Source organism: Sarcophilus harrisii, chromosome 3, assembly GCF_902635505.1.
Source record: "Sarcophilus harrisii chromosome 3, mSarHar1.11, whole genome shotgun sequence".
Classification (NCBI taxonomy): domain Eukaryota; kingdom Metazoa; phylum Chordata; class Mammalia; order Dasyuromorphia; family Dasyuridae; genus Sarcophilus; species Sarcophilus harrisii.
In genome coordinates this window covers 525,176,801-525,195,918 of record NC_045428.1, presented here as the reverse complement: position 1 = coordinate 525,195,918, position 19,118 = coordinate 525,176,801, and the positions used below count along the sequence as shown (strand labels likewise).

The 19,118-nt window shown below is 37.9% G+C and overlaps 1 protein-coding gene across 1 annotated transcript in view; it reads right to left on the bottom strand.

The window, feature by feature from the left end:
• Positions 1 to 5,357: 5,357 nt before the first annotated feature.
• FOXO1 (forkhead box O1) overlaps positions 5,358 to 19,118 on the bottom strand; it is a 103,712-nt gene continuing 89,951 nt past the window's right edge. Inside the window, exons 2-3 of the mRNA XM_003764553.4 lie at positions 9,656 to 11,001; positions 5,358 to 9,181 (exon numbers count right to left, since the gene is read on the bottom strand). Coding sequence (XP_003764601.3) covers positions 9,670 to 11,001 — 1,332 coding nt within the window. The 3' untranslated portion in view covers positions 5,358 to 9,181; positions 9,656 to 9,669. The remainder of the gene's footprint in view (positions 9,182 to 9,655; positions 11,002 to 19,118) is intronic.

Sequence of the window (19,118 nt, the reverse complement as noted above, 5' to 3'; positions counted from 1 at the left end):
TGCAGAGTATCATAGAAGAGATCTACTTTTCTCTTCATTTTTGGAAAGGGGACAATTTGCTATTCTAGAGGATCAGCAGAATGTTTGGAATGCCATGAGAAATCATTTCTTTCCAAAGCAAGAAGTCATGGAAAGTACCTAAAGCCTCCCAGAAATCTTAACAGAAATGGAGGAAAGTTACTGCTATAGGAAAATTCAGTTCCATGGACAAGTGTCTACACAGCAAGCATTCTGTCATGAAAAGGAACACCCAAGAAACTTGTTCACATTTTATCACTTTATATAACAATTAAGTTTGGGAGATCTTCAGAATATAACCAAGCTCAAATCTAACCTGGGAAAGCTGAAGGGAGAGTTCTCAACGCAAATACTGATAAGTATTTAAATCCAGATGTTGGGATAGCCATGGGGGGAAAACAACAACAACAACAACAAAAAACTCTCACTACCCAATTTTTGAATTAACCTTTAACGATACTGAAATCATCTTACATTGTCCTGCAGGCATGGGAACAGTAATGAGTGAAAGCAAACTCTTTGATCCTTGTTTGGGTCACATGTTAGACTAGTTCAAAACAGTTTGCTCTTCTAGTGATAAAACTAGGTAGTCTAGGGAGACAAAAATAGAATGAGAAAGTGATAGAATGATAGAGGAAGAGGAAGCAAGAAAGAAAGCCTCTCCATTTTTTTTAAAGGTGATTTGGCAGTAATTGCTCAATTATACATTTAACCACAGTAGAGTCAAAATGTCCAATAATATTATTGTCCTATTATAAGGCCATTCATGAAGATGACAAATGGTTGAAAATTTCTGGATTATCTGCACTGAGACCATGATTTTTCATTAAAATTCACTTCTTTTTTGTGTGTGTTCCCCTAGAGACACAGCCCTCACCTAATGGAATGCAATCTCCTTGAAAGCAGGAACTTTGGGGGGCAGTTCTGGTTTTGAGGGAGTTGTCATTGTTGGGAGGGGGATTTGTGTTTTTTTTTTTTCTTTCTTTTTTGTGTATATTGAAAAGTCAGCTGAATGGAACAATTATTTATCAAGATATAATAATATGTGCAAGAAGGATCATGGATAACAATAAGCTAGCCAGACCTCTTAATTTTTCTTTGTAGACCAGTAGGGAAGCATCTGAAGTAGAAGAGAAATCCCCAGAATTCAAAATTTAATTAGCACGTTACAGGGCACATGGTAGGCATCTAAAAAGTGTAGCTTTATTCAGAAAAGACAATTTCAAACCAAAATGCTATTAAGGAGCCACCTCAGTCAATAGTGATTTATTAAATAAATATCTACCAAATGCCAAGCTCACATTTCAGGATAATCTCCCCATACCTCTGGCTGGCTGATGACAGGACAAAGGGGACTGGAGGAAAAGTGGGAGAAGGGAAGAAGCCAGATTGACTCCTTCAGCTTCAAAGCATCTGCTGACTCTTGAAAAGCTCCACACAAGAGACAAGTCCACTATCATCTGAGAGATAATGATACCACCATGTATTTGTAAAAGGCCTTCCTTTGAGGCACTGAAAGCCATTTACAGACATTACCTCATTCTCTAATCTTCACATCAAACCTGTGGCAGGTAGTGGTACATAACCTTGGTCCCTGCCTTAACTATGTGAAAATGGAGGCCTAGAGGTGAAATGCTCCCAGTTCTGGATTTTCAAACACCAAAAATAGCTCTTTGGAAATGTTGAGACATCTGAAAAGGAGTGATTGTGTCAAAGCAGCATATTAAACACAAACCCCTGGGGTAAGGCAAAAGCATGAGAAATATGACCTGGAGTAGAATGTGTTCTCAAGGTGGTTCACTGAAAAGCTATCCCAAGAGATATTTTGTAGTTGTGCACCAAAAAGTTACTTAGCAGTGACCCCCAAGAATGTAACGGAGAAGTTTCAGTTTACCAAGAACAACTCACCTTCCCAATCTCTTCCAATTGATTCCTCATTTAACCACATTCTACTCCTAAGCCCCAGTATCTTTAACTTCCTCTTAAGGCTCCTATGATAATTTTGACAGTTGAATGTGAGGTGATTCAGTCTATTAAAAAGCCCCAGACAAAATAAAACTAATGCAAAAAAGTAATTTTTTCTCCCCCAAAACACAAAATATCCTTGTTTCTTTCTGATAGTTACCTTGTGGATCAAGCAAAAATAAACCCCACTTGGTACTTATTCAAGATAAATGGCAAAATCACTTATTGGAGTGCCTTGAACCCATTCTCCAAGTGTGGCAAGATGGAGGGAGGAGGAGGAAACTAATTTTAATTAGGAGACTAATCTCCCAGTTGTCCATACTATTTTACAGTAAAATGCCTTTTAGAAATTCCTTGCTTCACAATGGGCTGGTCCAAAAGCAAGAGGCACAACTTACAAAGATTTTCGACTACTCCTGTATGTTGCACACATTACTTTTAGCTATTATTTATGTTCGTAACGTTCTCTCCTTAATAGAACCTAGTCAAGTCTTTCTATTTTTTTAACTAAAAATAGAAAGTTTTTATTTTATATACATATATGTAGGATTAGCGACTGGGCTTGTGATTTCACTGACAAGGATTCCTAGGAAGAAAACTCCCCTCTACCAAATGCAGGTTAGCCACTTTTCTCTAATCTAAAATCATAAAAATTGCCTAAAATATCCTCAGGTTAAATGACTTATCAAGATCACATGTCCAGAGGTAGGACTTGATCTCATCAGCCAGGCTCCATCCTGCCTTATATGTCTATCTGTACATCACACACTTGGCAAGCCAGGAAACCTAATGCTGTTGGAAAAAGAATTCTTTAGAGACATCTTATCAAAGGCTGGTACTGGCTTAGGGCAGCAGCATGATGGCTGACTTCTGTCTCATGGTCCACTGCCACCATGACACTCGGGAATGCTGGATAGAAGGGATTTATGATTACTTTTTGCCATTTTCCTCTCATCTCTACTTAAGGAAGGCTTATCCTCCTCAACTGACCTGTGCTGCTTATAGACCTTTCAGAAGCAGCTTGGTATAAGGGATAGCACTCTGAACGTGACGGAAGGCTTGGATTTGAATTCTATTTCAAAATCTCAAGCCTGGACAAGACCCTTAAACCTTCTGGGCTTGTTTCATCACTTGCAGCCTCATAGACTTCAGAGGTCCCTATCTAACTCTACATCTATGGTTCATAGATCTTACAGAAATCTGTCTTTAGGGAGAAAGGCTATCTTGTATCCAGATTTGCCTTTGCCTGGCTCCTTCTATGAGTCTAAGTCACTTCATATTCAAATCTCAAAACTGTCATCTTCAAAACCCAGCAAAAAGGTAACTAGATGGGATTGGGAGCAATATGTGATCAAACGAGGAATGTGGGAACTCTTCCCTTTCTCCTGCCTCAGTTGGGTGTTGGATGTCCATTCTCAATCAGATGCAGACCATTCTCCCCTAACCCCATCCTAACCTCTGCTTAGCCCAAAGCCCCCTTGCCCTCCCACCCTTGGGCCCATCTGGGGCCCTTACTAATTGACTTCTGGACCTTAAGTCCCAAGGCCTTAGGCCTTTATGACCTTTCCATCTGCCTTCAAGCTGACCTCTTGTGCAGTTTCCTCTTGTTAGATTATTAAGTTCCACAAGTGGATGAATTGTATTATCTTTTGTGATCTCATTACTTAGCAACAAGCTCAGTACACAGCAGATATTGTTTTCCATTCTGGTAAGACATATATGTGTGTGCATGCATGTCGTACAAACAACCTTGCCATTGCATCTCCCTCCTTAACTTTTAAAGGTTCAACCCATCCCACAGCACCCTTTATCCCAGAAAAAACATCTAGAAACCGTGAGTGAACACTTCAATTCCGCCCCAGACTCTTCCATTCTATGGTTTGTTTCTGATAAACTCCTGTGTCCCAAAGAATACGGGCCTCTCACCTTGTTTCCAAGGGTCTCCTCCCCTTGCACCTCTCTCATAAGCTTCCTCTGAAGCTTGACTAGCATCTGTCCTTCAAGGAGAAAACACTCATCTATAAATCATCAAAGTGCTTTAAAATTTTTTCTTTTGACCTCAGTTTTTCAGAAAAAAATGGAACCATTCTGCCTACAATTACCTATCAATAATAGTATTGAGTATAAGCTCTCAGGGAGCACTATTCTACCACTTTAAGTTTAGCCCTGAAGAGTGCTGATTATACTTCATTAATTTGCACCCATTCCCCAATGCATCCCATCTACCTTTGCATAATTATTATATTTATATATATATATATATAATTATATTATATTATTAGTATAAGTTTAACTGATAAGATCATCGATGCAGATAACTGAACCACATGGAGAAAGAACCACAGCAGAGTTATCACCCTTCCCTTATGGCACCCACTCGCATCCTACTCCTGGCCTGGTTTGTCTTTTATGTGTCAATGAAATAAGCCTGGAATTAACATTCTACTTTATCTCCCTTTTCCAATCAAAAGGAACAAGTACCTTGTTCAAAGAATTATCTTTCCAACTAAGAAGTCTGCCTCTCTCCTGATAGTCCCTACCAGTGGAATAGGTAAATCCATCACACCTGACAATTAGGCAAAAAATTAGGCTGTATAATACTGTTTGAACTTCTAATTGGAATACTTAAGAACTTCCAAAAAAATTAGATTTTGTGCACATATATAAATGTAATGCACACAGATAGGAGAACTCAACTATTTCCCTGCCACCTTAACTCACTAAGCTAATAAAAAAAAGGCTAATAGTAATACTTAAATACTAAATATTTTGGTTTTAAAACCAAATCAAATTCTATTTTAACCAACCAAAACCAACTGGTTCTTGAGGTATCTTCTGCAAAGTGCATACTTAGAAATTGCCCTTTTACCACCACTTCAAGAGACACTACAAACCTCCTCTAAATTTAGGTGGGCTTCAGTGCATGAGAATTCCCAACACACAATGGTCTTTTAAGGCAGCTGTTCCATAGACCCTGCTAAAAGGTATTTTTGCCTCAAGCACACCTAGCCATGGAGAGATGCTCCTTACTTCTCAAGCCACGTAGACTTCAACAAGCTCAGTAATTAAAGTACCAGACATCATTTGAGACATTCACCCCAAGCAATCTCTCAAATGAGGCACTCCAAAGGTAGTTTATTGTTAGAAGTTTTACTTGCTCTTGTTCTCTCCTGAGGCTCAAATTTGGCCCTAGAAAAAAATGTTTCTTGACAGAACAGGTTATGGCAATAGTAAAGGAATTTCCAGACTTGAGCTGACTATGCAGTGGTGGTCATCAGAGCCCATCTGCAGTCATTGCTAAATGTAAAAACCCTAGTTTATCTTTCACAATGGGGATTAAAAAAAAAAAAAAAAAAAAAAAAAAGACACCAAACTACTTTAACATAATTTATATACATTTATGGCTTTATACAATAATAGCAAAGATTGTTCTTGTGTCTGTAAGTACATCATCATCAGGCACTTCTCAGAAAATAGCTAAGTATGAACTTGAAGTCTGCAATGTTACTGAACCAGAGTGGTGAGATGGAGGCTGTGACCACCACCATGAGCCAATGAGTTTCTATGCTTACCCTTGGTGATATTGCTGGTCTATGGAACACCCTCAAGTTGGAGGCCAGTTTTAATGCCACGTTGTGTTTTGTTTGCATAAACCATGCTGCTTTTATACATAATGACTACCAAAATGAAAACAAAACAACACAAGGATTCACCTTATTTAAAATTAGTTATAAATTAAGAAACCAAAGAGTTGAAAGGAAGAATTTCAAATAAAAGGATGATGAAGGGGAAAGGGAAGGGAGAAAGTACTGATAACATACATCCAGTGGTTTAACAAGTGCAAATTTTATACTGTTTGAAAATTGGTCCAATTTTAGATTTCCCGTCCTCTTCTTAGGGATGCTCTGTTCATTTACCACTTTTTAGGTTACAACTTTTGCTTATCAACTTAAGCATTTTGTCAGTTTGCTAAAGCAGAGCTTTCCAATTAATGCATTTACTACCTAAATATATTCCATACATCTATTACAGAAACAATACATCTTTATATTTAAAATATCTCAATAGTTCTATAATACAATATACTTTTAATAACAGTACAAACCAGAGAAAATAAATCAAACATGGCTGCATAGGTAAGATCATTTGCACATTTCACAAAGCAATCATTTACAATAATTGACAAAACTAAATTATTCCAGAAATTCAGTATTCTTAACTGAAAAAAAAAATTACTAGAGGTCACATAATGTTTGCTATCAAAACAGACAAAATGCCCTTCATCAGACTTCATGGTATCCCAGAGTTGTATAGGATCAGTATCAGAAATTTGACACAAATTGTAAGAGAAAAAGTCATTCAAAGATATAGGCCCAAGAAAGTAGGGAAAAAAAAGTATATCAGTATACCCAGTAGTCAAAAAAGTTCACAAAGTAATTTTAGTTGCCTCTCTAATTAAAGGAATGGTTTTATGTATTTATTTGTTTGTTTTGGTTCATGCTATGGTGGGAGGAGGGAAGTGTGTATTGTGGTAAAATAGTAATACGGTGGTGCAAGGAATATAAAATTTAAGAGATACTTTGGCACCATGGCTTAACAGATTATATTTGATAGAGTAAGGCTACTAATTAGGAGAGCTAAGGTTTAAAATAAGCAAACAGGCACACTGCAAATATTGTAGTACTCAGCAGATGGGGAGACCAATTTCTGAAGTGGCCATCAATGGAGATAGCTATGTATGGTGGATGGAAGGCTTTTCCATGCCTTGAGATCATCAACGCCTCGGATGGTGAATGCCACAGTGGGGGGCCTATAACAGAGCCGGCCTATAGACTGTCTATCATCTACAGTAGCTGCATTTTTGTTTAGTATAGTTGAAAGGCTGAGAAAAGCCAAGAGAGATGCAATTAACATGCAAGACAAAGCAAGTGTGATTTGGGCTAAATACACAGACAAATGCAAAGAAATCAGTGTTCCTAACAAGCCAAAATGAACACTGCTCTGCACCTGGTCTTTTATTTTGTTGTCTTGGAACATTCAAAGAATGACTTGAAAATACTGATTGACTAAATGGGACTCAAGCTCCAATTAACTTAGCCTACAAGTTACAGGTAATTAGAAAGTGTTAAAATATAGTGATGGGAATGGTGAATTAAGTGACTTAAAGCTGAAGAAATCTTCAAATTCTTCACTTGTACAAAGACTTTTTCTTTTTAAGAGGCATGAATTAGAGATTCTGAAACAATTTCCTTTTAGTGTTGGTGTAGTAATTAAAACCCACCTGTATTATGAATAATCAGTATTGTTCCATTTAAAAATTCTCACCCCAAAATTAATGTGTATAGTACACTAAGTGATCTGAGGAAAAGAAAGAAGGGCGTGTGTGTGTGTGTGTGTGTGTGTGTGTGTGTGTATGTGTGTGCATGCAAGCACGCACGTGTGTAAACAAAACATCAAGGAAGGACTACAGTCCCAACCTTTTGGAATACAGCAAACATGGGGGGGCAGGAGGTCATAATTAAAATATTTGACACTTTTTTTTTAAAGCTAAACTGAACGCTAACTTTTTTTTTTTTTTTTTTGTAAACTCCAGTTTGTAAAAATAAGATTGCAATGTGGTACTGAGGAAGAAAAAAATGCTGGTTCTGAAGGCAAAGACCTGGGTCCAGATTCTATCTCCAATGTTGACTGGCTACGTGATCCTGGTCAAATTGTTTTACTTCCCTCTGCCTCGAGTTCCCATTTGTTAAAGCAGAGAGCTGAATTCCATTGGATCCTCTGGGGTTTCTTTCTGCTTGAGATCTCTGACTCTATGGCCTTTTAGATGAAGGTCCTGCATCCCCCCTTTCCTGGTCTAAAACATGATGAGACCTCTAGGAAATAAAGGTGATGAAGCATCATACAAGCATCTATCAAAGAATACTTAACACTTTGTGGTACTCATTGTTAACATGGAAAGAGAAGCAGATGAAGTTTCTAAAAATGTATATATAAAAGCAGAGTAGATCCTCCTAAACATGAAATGTCAAGTGTCTATAACTATACATCACTTTTCTATCCCAAAAATAGAACAGAAATGCTTAGTATTCAAGATCCTAATTATGACTCCATTTCTTTTTAGATTAGTCATGGAAATATCACCAAATAGCATCCCAAAGTGTACAAACCAGTTGAGCACATATAAAATTAGTACTACTCCAGTTAAAAATTCAAAACGAACATTATGAATGCTGCCCAATACCTGTGATTCCGTAAATTTACAAGCTGACTATGTAACAAAGTAGACTCTAATTTTAAGAAAACATTAAAGTTCAATATCTATTCCCCCCTCCCCCCCAAAAAAAATTATCTCAAGTCCCAACAGCAATAAAAATCATTCATCTGGAAATCAGAACCATTTAAATGTGTGCACCAATGTGCTACCCACCCCATCAACAATTAAAAAAAAAAAAAAGCCCAAACAATAGAAAAGACCTGTGTGATGTGGTATTTAATCTATTGTTTCAAAACCATTGATAAGTCAATTAACACAGCTGATTCCTAACAGGATATTTCGTTCTTAAATGAATTATGTGGCAACATGAATAAAGTCCGAAGCCATCTTGAAGCCGTTGAATGGAGATCTTGTTTCACTGTGAGTCATCAGTTCAGTTCAGAGGAACATAGGTAGTACAAACAAAAAAAAGGTGTAACTTACTTAGGGCATAGACCATCACGGCATTACAAAAAGAGTATAAACTTTCCTTGGACCAAATGGATATTCTTAAAAAACAAAAACATATAAACACACACACACACACACACACACACACACACACACACACACACACAAGATTCTTTATCTACTGCTTATATACAAAACTCCAAAGCTCTACGTGATCTTAAAGTCTATTCTGTGATTATATGGTGTAGTGAGTTTGGCACTTCATTGTAATGAATGAAATCTCCAATGGCACAGTCCTTATCTACAGCAGCACATAACCTGCAAACATTGGGCAAACATCCTGTACAGGAAAAGTATCTTTGCTGCCAAGTCTGACGAAAGGAAAAAAAAGGAACATGGATTTTTGCTTTTTTGTTGCGTTGTGTTGGTTTGTTTTTTTCTATCAAGAAAACTAAAACGAGGGTGAAGGACATCTTTGGACTGCTTTTCTCAGTTCCTGCTGTCAGACAAATCTGAAGTACTTTTAAGTGTAGCCTAGGAAAATCAAAAAGAAACAATGAAAATATAGTCAAAATGAGATCGACTTTGCTTAAATACACTACAGTGACACACATATACTTTTTAAAAAACTCACCACTCTAAAAATGAGAAAGCTAATATTACCAAAAGTGGCTCAAAGTCACTCAGTGGGGAAAATTCTACTTAAAAAAAAAAAAAATCAGCATTTGACGGGTACCAAATGCACTCACTTATTGAAGAGTTACTAAAAAAGGCGGCCATTTAACTGTCTAAGGAAAATCTTGAAAGTGGTTAACAGAATTCTCCTTACACTTCTGCTTGACAGGGAACACATAACAAGTTACAAAATAGGCAGAGAATAGTAAGACGTCACTTAGCTGCCCTTTCCAGAGCAGGAGAAAAACTCCCTAGCCGGTGCTGAGACCCAGCAGTTGTTGCTTTCAGAAGGTGGAGGTTTGGGTTTGGGTTCTGAATATTTGGGAAACTTACCTGCTCACTAACTCCTAGCCCGACACCCAGCTATGTGTAGTTGTCTTTACACTGTGCGGAAAACTTTGGTTAGGCAACACATTGTCAAAGTTAAAATCTAACGTGTCTCCGTCCATGAGGTCGTTACGGATGATGGACTCCATGTCACAGTCCAAGCCTTCAATAAACATGCCATCTAAGTCACTGGGGAGCTTCTCCTGGTGGAGAAGGCCCATCCTTCCATAACCATTGCAACTGTTCACAGTAGGGTACGGGCCCATGGCATTCATCTGCATGGGATGAGTCAGAGGCACTTGCAATAATGGTTTCACGGGGGTCAGGCGGTTTAGGCCCGAAGAGTGAGACATGGTGTTCACCGTGTGGGGCAGGGCCCGCCCGTTGACAGCGTTCGCCTGTGGAGAGTGTCCCGGGTGTGGGTGGGGATTGGGACTCATCATTTTGTTATGGGATGCTTGGTTACCATAGGCCGGCATCACCGAGCTCGGCCCCATCATCTGGCTCATGACCCGACTGCTGGGCTGAGCCACGCCTGTGTCCACAGGCGTCAGGATGTCGTTGTGAGGAGGGGAGTCGGACGTGAGCAGTTCCTTCAGAAGGCCCGCGGGGCAGTTATACTGGCTCATACTCCCGTAACTCGCCTTATTATCTTGGAGGGTTTGCATAGGCATCTGGGGCAACGGGTTCATGGCGGACTGGCCGTAAGTATATTTTTGGTAATTGGGGCTCGGTGAATTCATGCTCGTATTCGGCGGTGCAAACGAATAGCAGGGCGTCTGCTGCATCATTGCAGCAGGCGAAGACTGGGTGGACACAGTTAAGGATGTAGGCGACGACAAAAGGTTGAGATTATCCAAGAGGTTTTCCATGTTTTCGGGGTTGCTTATCTCTGACAGACTGGGCAAGGTAGAAGCCATCTTAGTGGTTGATGAAGGGTAGACCATTGAGTGTACATCCCCATCCCCAAGATCATCCTGTTCAGTCATGATGGGAGACAGCCTTCCGCTAATCGTGCTAGCGTTCGAGCTAGTGCGAGGGCGAAATGTACTCCAGTTATCAAAGTCATCGTTGCTGTGAGAGCTGGGGCTGGCGGGCCACTTGGAAAACTGTGGTCCGGGGCTGTCACCGTTACCTTCCTGGCCAGACTGGAGAGAGGCTTTTTTCTTGGCTGCTCGGCCTCGGCTTTTAGCAAATTTGCTGTTGTTATCCATGGAAGCGGCTCTTCTCCGAGGAGATTTCCCACTCTTTCCTCCCTCTGGATTAAGCATCCACCAGGAGCTTTTCCCAGTTCCTTCATTCTGCACTCGGATAAACTTGCTATGCAGGGACAGATTGTGACGAATCGAGTTCTGCAAAAGTGAAATAAATGTGTTAGAAACGATATACTTTCTCCATTTGTGAAACTGTACACACACACACATTTTTAAGCCATTACAATATAAGTTCCAGGGACCTCACCACACAGGTACCTATTCATATTCATTCATTCTCATTCTCATTCTCATTCTCATTCTCTCTCTCTCCCCCCCCCCCTCCCCCCCCCCTCCCCCCCCCCCCCCAGCCCACCCCAGCAACTGGGATTAAATGACTTCTCCAGTGTCACACAGTAGGAAGTGTTAAGTATCTGAGACCAGATTTGAACTCAGGTCCTCCTGACTTCAGGGCTGCTGCTCTATCTACTATGCCACCTAGCTGCCCCCACATAGGTGCCTATTCTCAATTGTAAGAAATAATTATCCTGGACTGTTAGTATTATAAACTAACAATGTGGACAAAAGGGAAAGCAAATTCTATTAACCAATCTACTTTAAACACAGGAAGCCTGTTCTATCTTAATGGGGAATACAGAATTGATACAAAAATGCCTTTTAATTCATTTTCTACTTTAGTTCTACCTAAATAGAAGGCCCCTAAAACCAAAAATAATGCAAATAGTATGCAGACACAAAATTCTAAAACCTGTTTTCATGCCACTCTTATTTTATTTTCAGTTTTACTGCAAATTCATCTCCAATGTCTAATTGACAACTTGAGAAAAAATGGTAGATGGTTTATATCATTGAGTATGTGGGGGTAAAGTGAATAGGTGGTTGTTAATTTGGTAGTAACAAAAGATGCCTAAAATTGTATGACAAATGCCTCATGAACAAATATATATTATAGGTCTTCCATATGTCACATACTTTCACATATATGATAAAGCTTTAAATAATATTGGGAAAGTACATAAATTCAATGTAAGAAAAAATTTCCACTATCAAATAATTCTCTTATTTAGGAAAAGTTACTAAAAGAAATTGTAACCTTTGCCAGGAAGCCTCTAAAATTAATACGTGTAATTAGAATTACTAACTGCACTAATTGCCTTTTATAACTTTAGTGAAATCTTGGATGAAGGGTAAAAGGAAAAAAACAGCTGAAATCTTGATTTTCCCTTCCTTGATTTGGGATTGAAAAGCTGAATTTCAAAAGAAAATATTATAAGAAGAAAATATACTTAAGAGAAAATGTCAGAAGCCAAACTGACAGAGAATCTTCTTAGATTTTGTCTTTTGAAGGGAAAAAGGAATGGGAAAGAATACTTGACAAGGGAATGTATAGGATAAAACATAAGGGAGCCCATCCACTAAGGCACAATCTTAACTAGGCTATATATGCTCTTTAGGGAAAGCCTAAGGTTACTTTAGGTAATAAGATTAAGATCATTTGTAATGTTCCCAGAATATAAGAGATAGCTGCCCAGAGGTAGGAGAGGAGAGATATGGTCAAACCTACAACCCTCAGAGTCATAGGAAACATTTTCAATCTGCAATTGTGCTTTTTGTCTTTCTCTATGGGACACATCAGCAGTCTCAGCTGTAGATTCAGTTACTAGCCAAATCTATGAAGCACAGAAAAGCAAGAAAAAAGACATTTCATGGTTCTATACTAGAGGAAGAAAGGGGAAAACATCATCACAAGTACCCAAATTCAAATTGTCCTAATAGCTTGGTCTGCAGACTCCTAAGGCCCCTGCTGGATTTCTGCTGTTCTAGAAGTAAAGTGGCCACATATTGTGACAACCACAATAATCTTGAGTTTCCAAAAATGCTTTGAGACTTTCCTTAGCCCCCTGTATATGAAAAGGGTTCAGATGACCTAGTATCTTTGCTCCCTCTCCCCCTTCTAACCACAAAGAGGTTCTGGTTCAGTTTGTGGTCACATAGGGATGCAGCCATAGTATACACATCCTCATGTCATCAACTTGGGACATAGTTTGTCCAAAAAGAAATAATCCTACTAGGGGACATCATAGAACAAGGGAACTTTAAATATTTTACTTCAAATTTTGAGATGAATATTTTTTTTTCTTTTAAGCCAGAAAAAGCATGGGGAAACCCCCCCCCCACACACACACACACAGCTTTGCTATAACTTAACTAAATCTAAGAAATTTAAAATTTGAAGTGTTCTCCAATTCACAGCATCATATCCAACTATTACAACAAGAACTATGTGAAAATGATCTCCAAAGCAACCACACGGGGACATTGGGTCAGAGTTCCAATCGTTTATATGAGTTTCATTTGAAGTATGGCAATATCAACATGCTAAGTAAGGGATAGAGGAGTACAGGAGAGGGAGACTTTATAATAGAGCTTAGTGAAGATATATTCTGAAAATTACTAATTCTTCTCCCTCTTCCTATTTACCAGGCTTTCACTGAAAAGTGAGGAGGAAAGTACTTTGGGAAAAAAAATTGTGATTTCAAAGCCTCTATTACTCGGTGATTGTCTAACAAATATACTACTTTATACCTACATTTATCTAACATTTTAAGATTTGCACAAAGTACTTTATATGCACAGACTACCTACAGATACCATTGCACCATCTCCAAGCCCTCAGGACCTCTCTTCTTCTATCAAAACCCAAATCTCTGGTGTCCTTTCAGATGGCATTTTAGGATTAAAAGCTATATCAACAACTAACATACCAAGTTTTAAATCTTGCCTTAAAGGCAGAAACCAGATATTCTGACTGTTGGAATATTTGGAATATAAATGGATTAAATCCTAGAATATTATCCTGAAACAGTTTTAAGATTTTGAATTTCACTGCACTAAACATATAGAGAGATAAACTAATATGAAATCTATAATGGAAAGCAATTTCTGTACTCCCCTTCTGTTTATACTTAGTTTAATAGTAAAGAGGAAGCAAGATTTTCCTAGATAGTAGCTTCCTGATTTCTTATGTTAAATTAGGAAGGCAGGAAAGGGAGGTTTTGCCTCTCACCAGCACATAAAATGAGGCAGGGCACTGAATCCCTCCCCTAACACTTCTGCGCTTTTATTTTGCAGTCTGATCTGTGTGTCCATCCCACCTACCATACTGTGTCTCTCTCCCATAGTAGAAGCAGCACTGGATAGCAGTTACAAAGTGAAGAGAGGTGGGGTTGGGCTCAATCCTGCCTCTGACCCATAAGGGCTGTGTATCCCTAGAATAATTGCTTAATCCCTCAGAGAAACTGGACATCTTTTCTAAGATTATAAATTGTGAAGCAGGTACTAATGAGAACTAGTGAAAGAAATTTGCAAGATGAAATTACAGGACCAGTTAAAGGAGAAAAAATTGCCCCAGAGTAATCTCCCCAAAGTATAGAATTAATCAACAGTTTTGAATTGAATTACAGAATATGCCTGGGTCACATCATTGTCAAAATTGCATTTGGAAGTATTTTTGATGTTTGGATGAAGTGTCTTAAAAGGGTGGCTATTAAACAAGCCCAAGAAAAACTGTCCACACGTCAAGCAACCCATATGCAGTTAACCTACATTTCCCTTCTTTCTAAATATGCTGCCTTCAGAATTTACAGCCATCCCTTAGTCATCAAAAATATTACAATCTAATATTATTGTAAGAGGACATTTGAGGTCGCTCTTTGAGTAACAGAGCTGTCTCTTAACTTTGCCAGTAGTTAAAAAAAATTTTTTTCCGAACAGGAAAAGGTTTGCAGCCCTGAGTTTGTTACATAAATTCCTGTTTTTCACACAGCCAGCAGGACATTAAAGAAGCTATGATTTACTAACTCGGGGGGTGCAGGGAATAGTGAAGAGGGTGCATGGAGTGTTAAAGAGGTAAAGCTTGTCAAAATATGCACTGCTATTAATAACGTTGTGTCTGCAAATCTTTGCCAAACACAGACATGACATGACAAAAGTAAGAGTTTCACCAGTGGAACTTGGCAGTGAGCAAATCTTGATTGTCAGGATTCTGAGATAATCATTTTTTAAGACTATTAACTAGCATCACATTAAGTGAGAGACTGGAATGAAGAGAAAGTAAACTCCTTGTCCAAATACTGAATTTTCTGCATAATCTAATTTGAAAGAAACTAAGTCAGCAAATCCCTTTCTTCATTTCACTAAAATTCATTTTCCCCCAACATGTATTCATCTAACCAAGCTTATAGACAATCTTATCTGACAGCTTCATCCCACAACAATGTACAAGCTTTTTACTTCTATTTATTCTTCATGAAGTCTTGTGGCTTTCGTTTCAGAGGGAGCTCTTCAATTTGTCTCCTCTTAATTAATTTATTAATCCTACCTAAAGAATGTTAATAACCATTATGTGAACCATTGTATAAATTTTTTTTTCTTTTACATGTGGTTCTGTGGCATTCATTCATAAATAATGAGGATGATAATTAGCTTTACTTCAATGCTTTAGGTTTGCAAAGAGCTTTATATATGCTATTTCATTTGATATTGAATATTATTATTATTGCTATTATTATTATTATCATCAACATCATTTTACAAATGAGGAAATTGAGGCTGAGGGTATTTAAGCAATTTGCCCATAGTAACATGACTGGTTTTACAGATGGAATTAGAACTGACATTTTTCTGATTACAAGTCCCATCTCTTTATCCTCTACATTAAATAGCTATACAATAACTTTTATAGATGACAGAATATTTTGCATATGTTTTGCATATATTTTTATATATGGATGTTTCCCTGATAGAATGTAGGCTCCCCGAGGGCAGAAAATGTTTCTTTTTTTGTCACTGTGTCTCCAGTACTTAACATGGTACTTGGTGATTGATAAAAAGGCAAAGACTTATTGCTTCCTTCCTTCCCGTTAAAAAAAAAAAAACTCTCATTATTTCCTTGTTGAAATGAATTACAAAACACTCTAAATCACTCATTTTAAGAATGCATTTTGGAAGTATTCTTTCTGGGTAATGCATCTTTAAAGCACATAAGTATTAAATAAGTACAATAAAAACTAACTTACTTCAAGAAGCCTATATGTTAACCTAAAGTTCCCTGCTCCCTAAAACATCCACTTTACTTTTCCAATTCCTCCCCTGTGCTACAAGTTCCAAATACAACATGCACTCAAAAAAAAAAAAAAAAAAATGACATTTCAACAATATCCATAAGGAGATAACACATTGGAGCATTCCAACTAGCTTTTTCAGAGAGCACAAACGTTCGAAGTATGCTGTTATATGGAGTAAGAAAAGAGATAAGTTGAGAATGATAGTTTTATAATGCTTCTGCTATCTTTGAGAAGTTCCCTAACTTTTTTTCCCCCTGAGGCAATTGGAGTTAAGTGACTTGCCCAGGGTCACACAGCTAGGAAGTATTAAGTGTCTGAAACCAAGTCTGGTGCTCTAACCACTGTACCACCTAGCTGCCCATCCAACTTTTTTTACCAGTGTGCGCACATGCGCACACACGCACACTCACACACACACACACTCACTCACACTCACTCTCTCTCTCTCTCTCTCTCTCTGTCACTCACTCCTACACAGACCAAGTAAGGAAAATGGTTTTGTGTGGCTTATGGAAATTAATTTCATTATTTACTCTACAATCATACCTGGTTTTTCTTTTTATTCCTCACAGTGCTGAAGCACAGAGCAGGTATGAAAAAAATAACTGTTGATTGAGTGAAAATCAGGTAAGACTTATACTTCAAGAACTAGTTTTTGACTCTTGGGGTACACCATATAGAAAAAATTACCAAGTTCCCAAAAAATACAGTTTAGTTTCCAAAAAATTGTTGAATGAGCACTGAAAAATGCATTTTGTTCATTATTTTTGCTATAAGTTTTCTCAAATGACTACAGTCTTCAAAGCATCCAAATCTTCCCAAGAATCCTTTAAGTACCTGGTATTCCTAACATCAGGGGAAAGTAGTTTGCCTCAGGTATCTGATTAACCAGTGGTTTATCTAGAATAGTGCTAAGGCAAAACTCAGCTCTTACCTCAGAGCCCCTGATCTTTTAGCTTTCAAAATCATTCTATTCTACTGACCACCCTATAGAGGTCTGAAATCTTGACTTCCTAGCATCTTAGATCTCCTATATCTGAGCTTTTGAGCTGAACCCTCCATCCTATGAGCTCTACCTTAATCAGTCCCTTACCTGTCAAATACCTTCTCCTTGTTTGTTGTATCATGTCCAATGGCAGAGGATGTGGCCAATGGTTCAGTGCTTTATACAAGAATGAGACATACTCATTGCTTTCCATATCCTAGACTGACTATGTTTACAAATATGTGCTTTTGATAATATGGGAGTCCAAGAGAAAGAATGAGGAGAAAGCAACCCAGATTCCCCATTTCTAGTGAGTTAGTCAATAAACATTTAAGTACTTACTATGTGCCAGGCAGTATGACAAGGACCAATGAATGCTGAGGACATGCCTCAAAGTAGACAAAAACATCTTTACATATGACAGCTAAAATACTATTCTAGATCAGATGTCAAAATTGCACTTGTAAAACTCCCAAATGGGGCTAAAAGCAGATTATAACATGATTGGGAACTGTTTAATGAAATAAATAAAAATATAAGACAAATAATGTTAATTTGAAGTTTTCCAAGTCCACATGTGGCCAATAAATCCATTTCAATTTGAGTTTGACAACACTGTTCCATAGATTTATTTTTAAAAACTATGATCCAAAAATATACTTTCAAAAGAAGTTACATTTTTGTTCACATGATAATAGAAAATCATTTCCATTCAGACAATGTTTTGTTATATATGTGTATAACACATGTTTGGATGTTTGGATGAAGCGTCTTGAAAAGGTGGGTATTAAGCCCAAGAAAAACTGTCCACATGTCAAGCAACCCATATGCAGTTAACCTACATTTCCCTTCTTTCTAAATATGCTGCCTTCAGAATTGAAGGGCATGTGTATAAGATCATAAGAATCCTGGTTTTAAGTATTCCAAACTTGTCACCAGTCACATATCATCATATTCCAAAATGGATGCACTTATTACAAAATATGTTATTTTCATTTATGGAAAAGAACACTCCAATACTATGTTTTACTTGGCTACCCAATCATCAGAGGCATTAACAGCTTCCCAAGCTTGGATTTATGATGCGAGTGTTACTTCCAGAGAGGTAATGTAAAGAGACTTTGGGGATTAATCAGGAAAATGACAAACTTCCAAAGAGCTGCTTCCTAGAACTCCCATCAGTATTCATCAGGTTGGGGGCAATAGTGTCATTGAGTCATCCACAAGTAAACTCCAATTAGAGACTGGGACATAGAACTAAAAGAGCTTGCTGTTCTAGAAATTCTAGAAATTCTTTCAAAATGCTGGACAAACTAGATTCTTCCAATAGCATTTTATTGAATTTCTGTGAACTTTCTCAATAGATGTGATTGTTACATAGTCTCCAAGTGACCTTTATTCCCTCCTCCTGCTTCCTCTCTTTTACACAATCTCTTCCTGCCTTTGCCTCAGTACATGAAAATGTAAGCTAGCTAAAAAAAACCACCCGGTAGGAATAATCTTTATTTAATAGTGTGGATTTTTTTTTTCCTTAAGCTCTTAATAGAACAATGTTACACAAAGAGGGGGAACATATATTTTGATTGCTAAGAAAAACACAGGACTTCCCCTGAAAAACAGTCCATTTACTGAAGAGCAACACATATGCACAGAATACATACTAAGTAACACACATTAAGGTCCAGCCTGCTATAGTCATTAAACTCTAGGCCTGTATCACATCAAGCCCTTTGCCAATGTGCCTAGACAATCATATCGTTATTTCCACTAATGATTCCCTTTTCTCAACCTTTTCCAGTCACTTCTTTCCAAGACTACTACCCCTTTTCCTCTATCCCAATCTACAATGGAGAATGAAGAAGGTGACAAAAATGCAACTCCTGACAATAGAAAATGTTAAAAATGTGTGTGGCTAAAGCAAAGTGAGAAACTAATAGCAAACCCTTCTTGCTCTTCCCAATCTCCCATTTCTCTTCCCCCCCCAAGATGTGTAGATGATCAATACCCTAGCTATGGAACAACAGAACAGTAAAGGCATTTTTCAGTTTTCCACTACTAGAAAGCTCCATCCAAGACTGGCCATTCATTGTAAAAAAGACTTTAAAAGCTACCCCTGCCAATCATTAATTATAAAGGAAAAAATG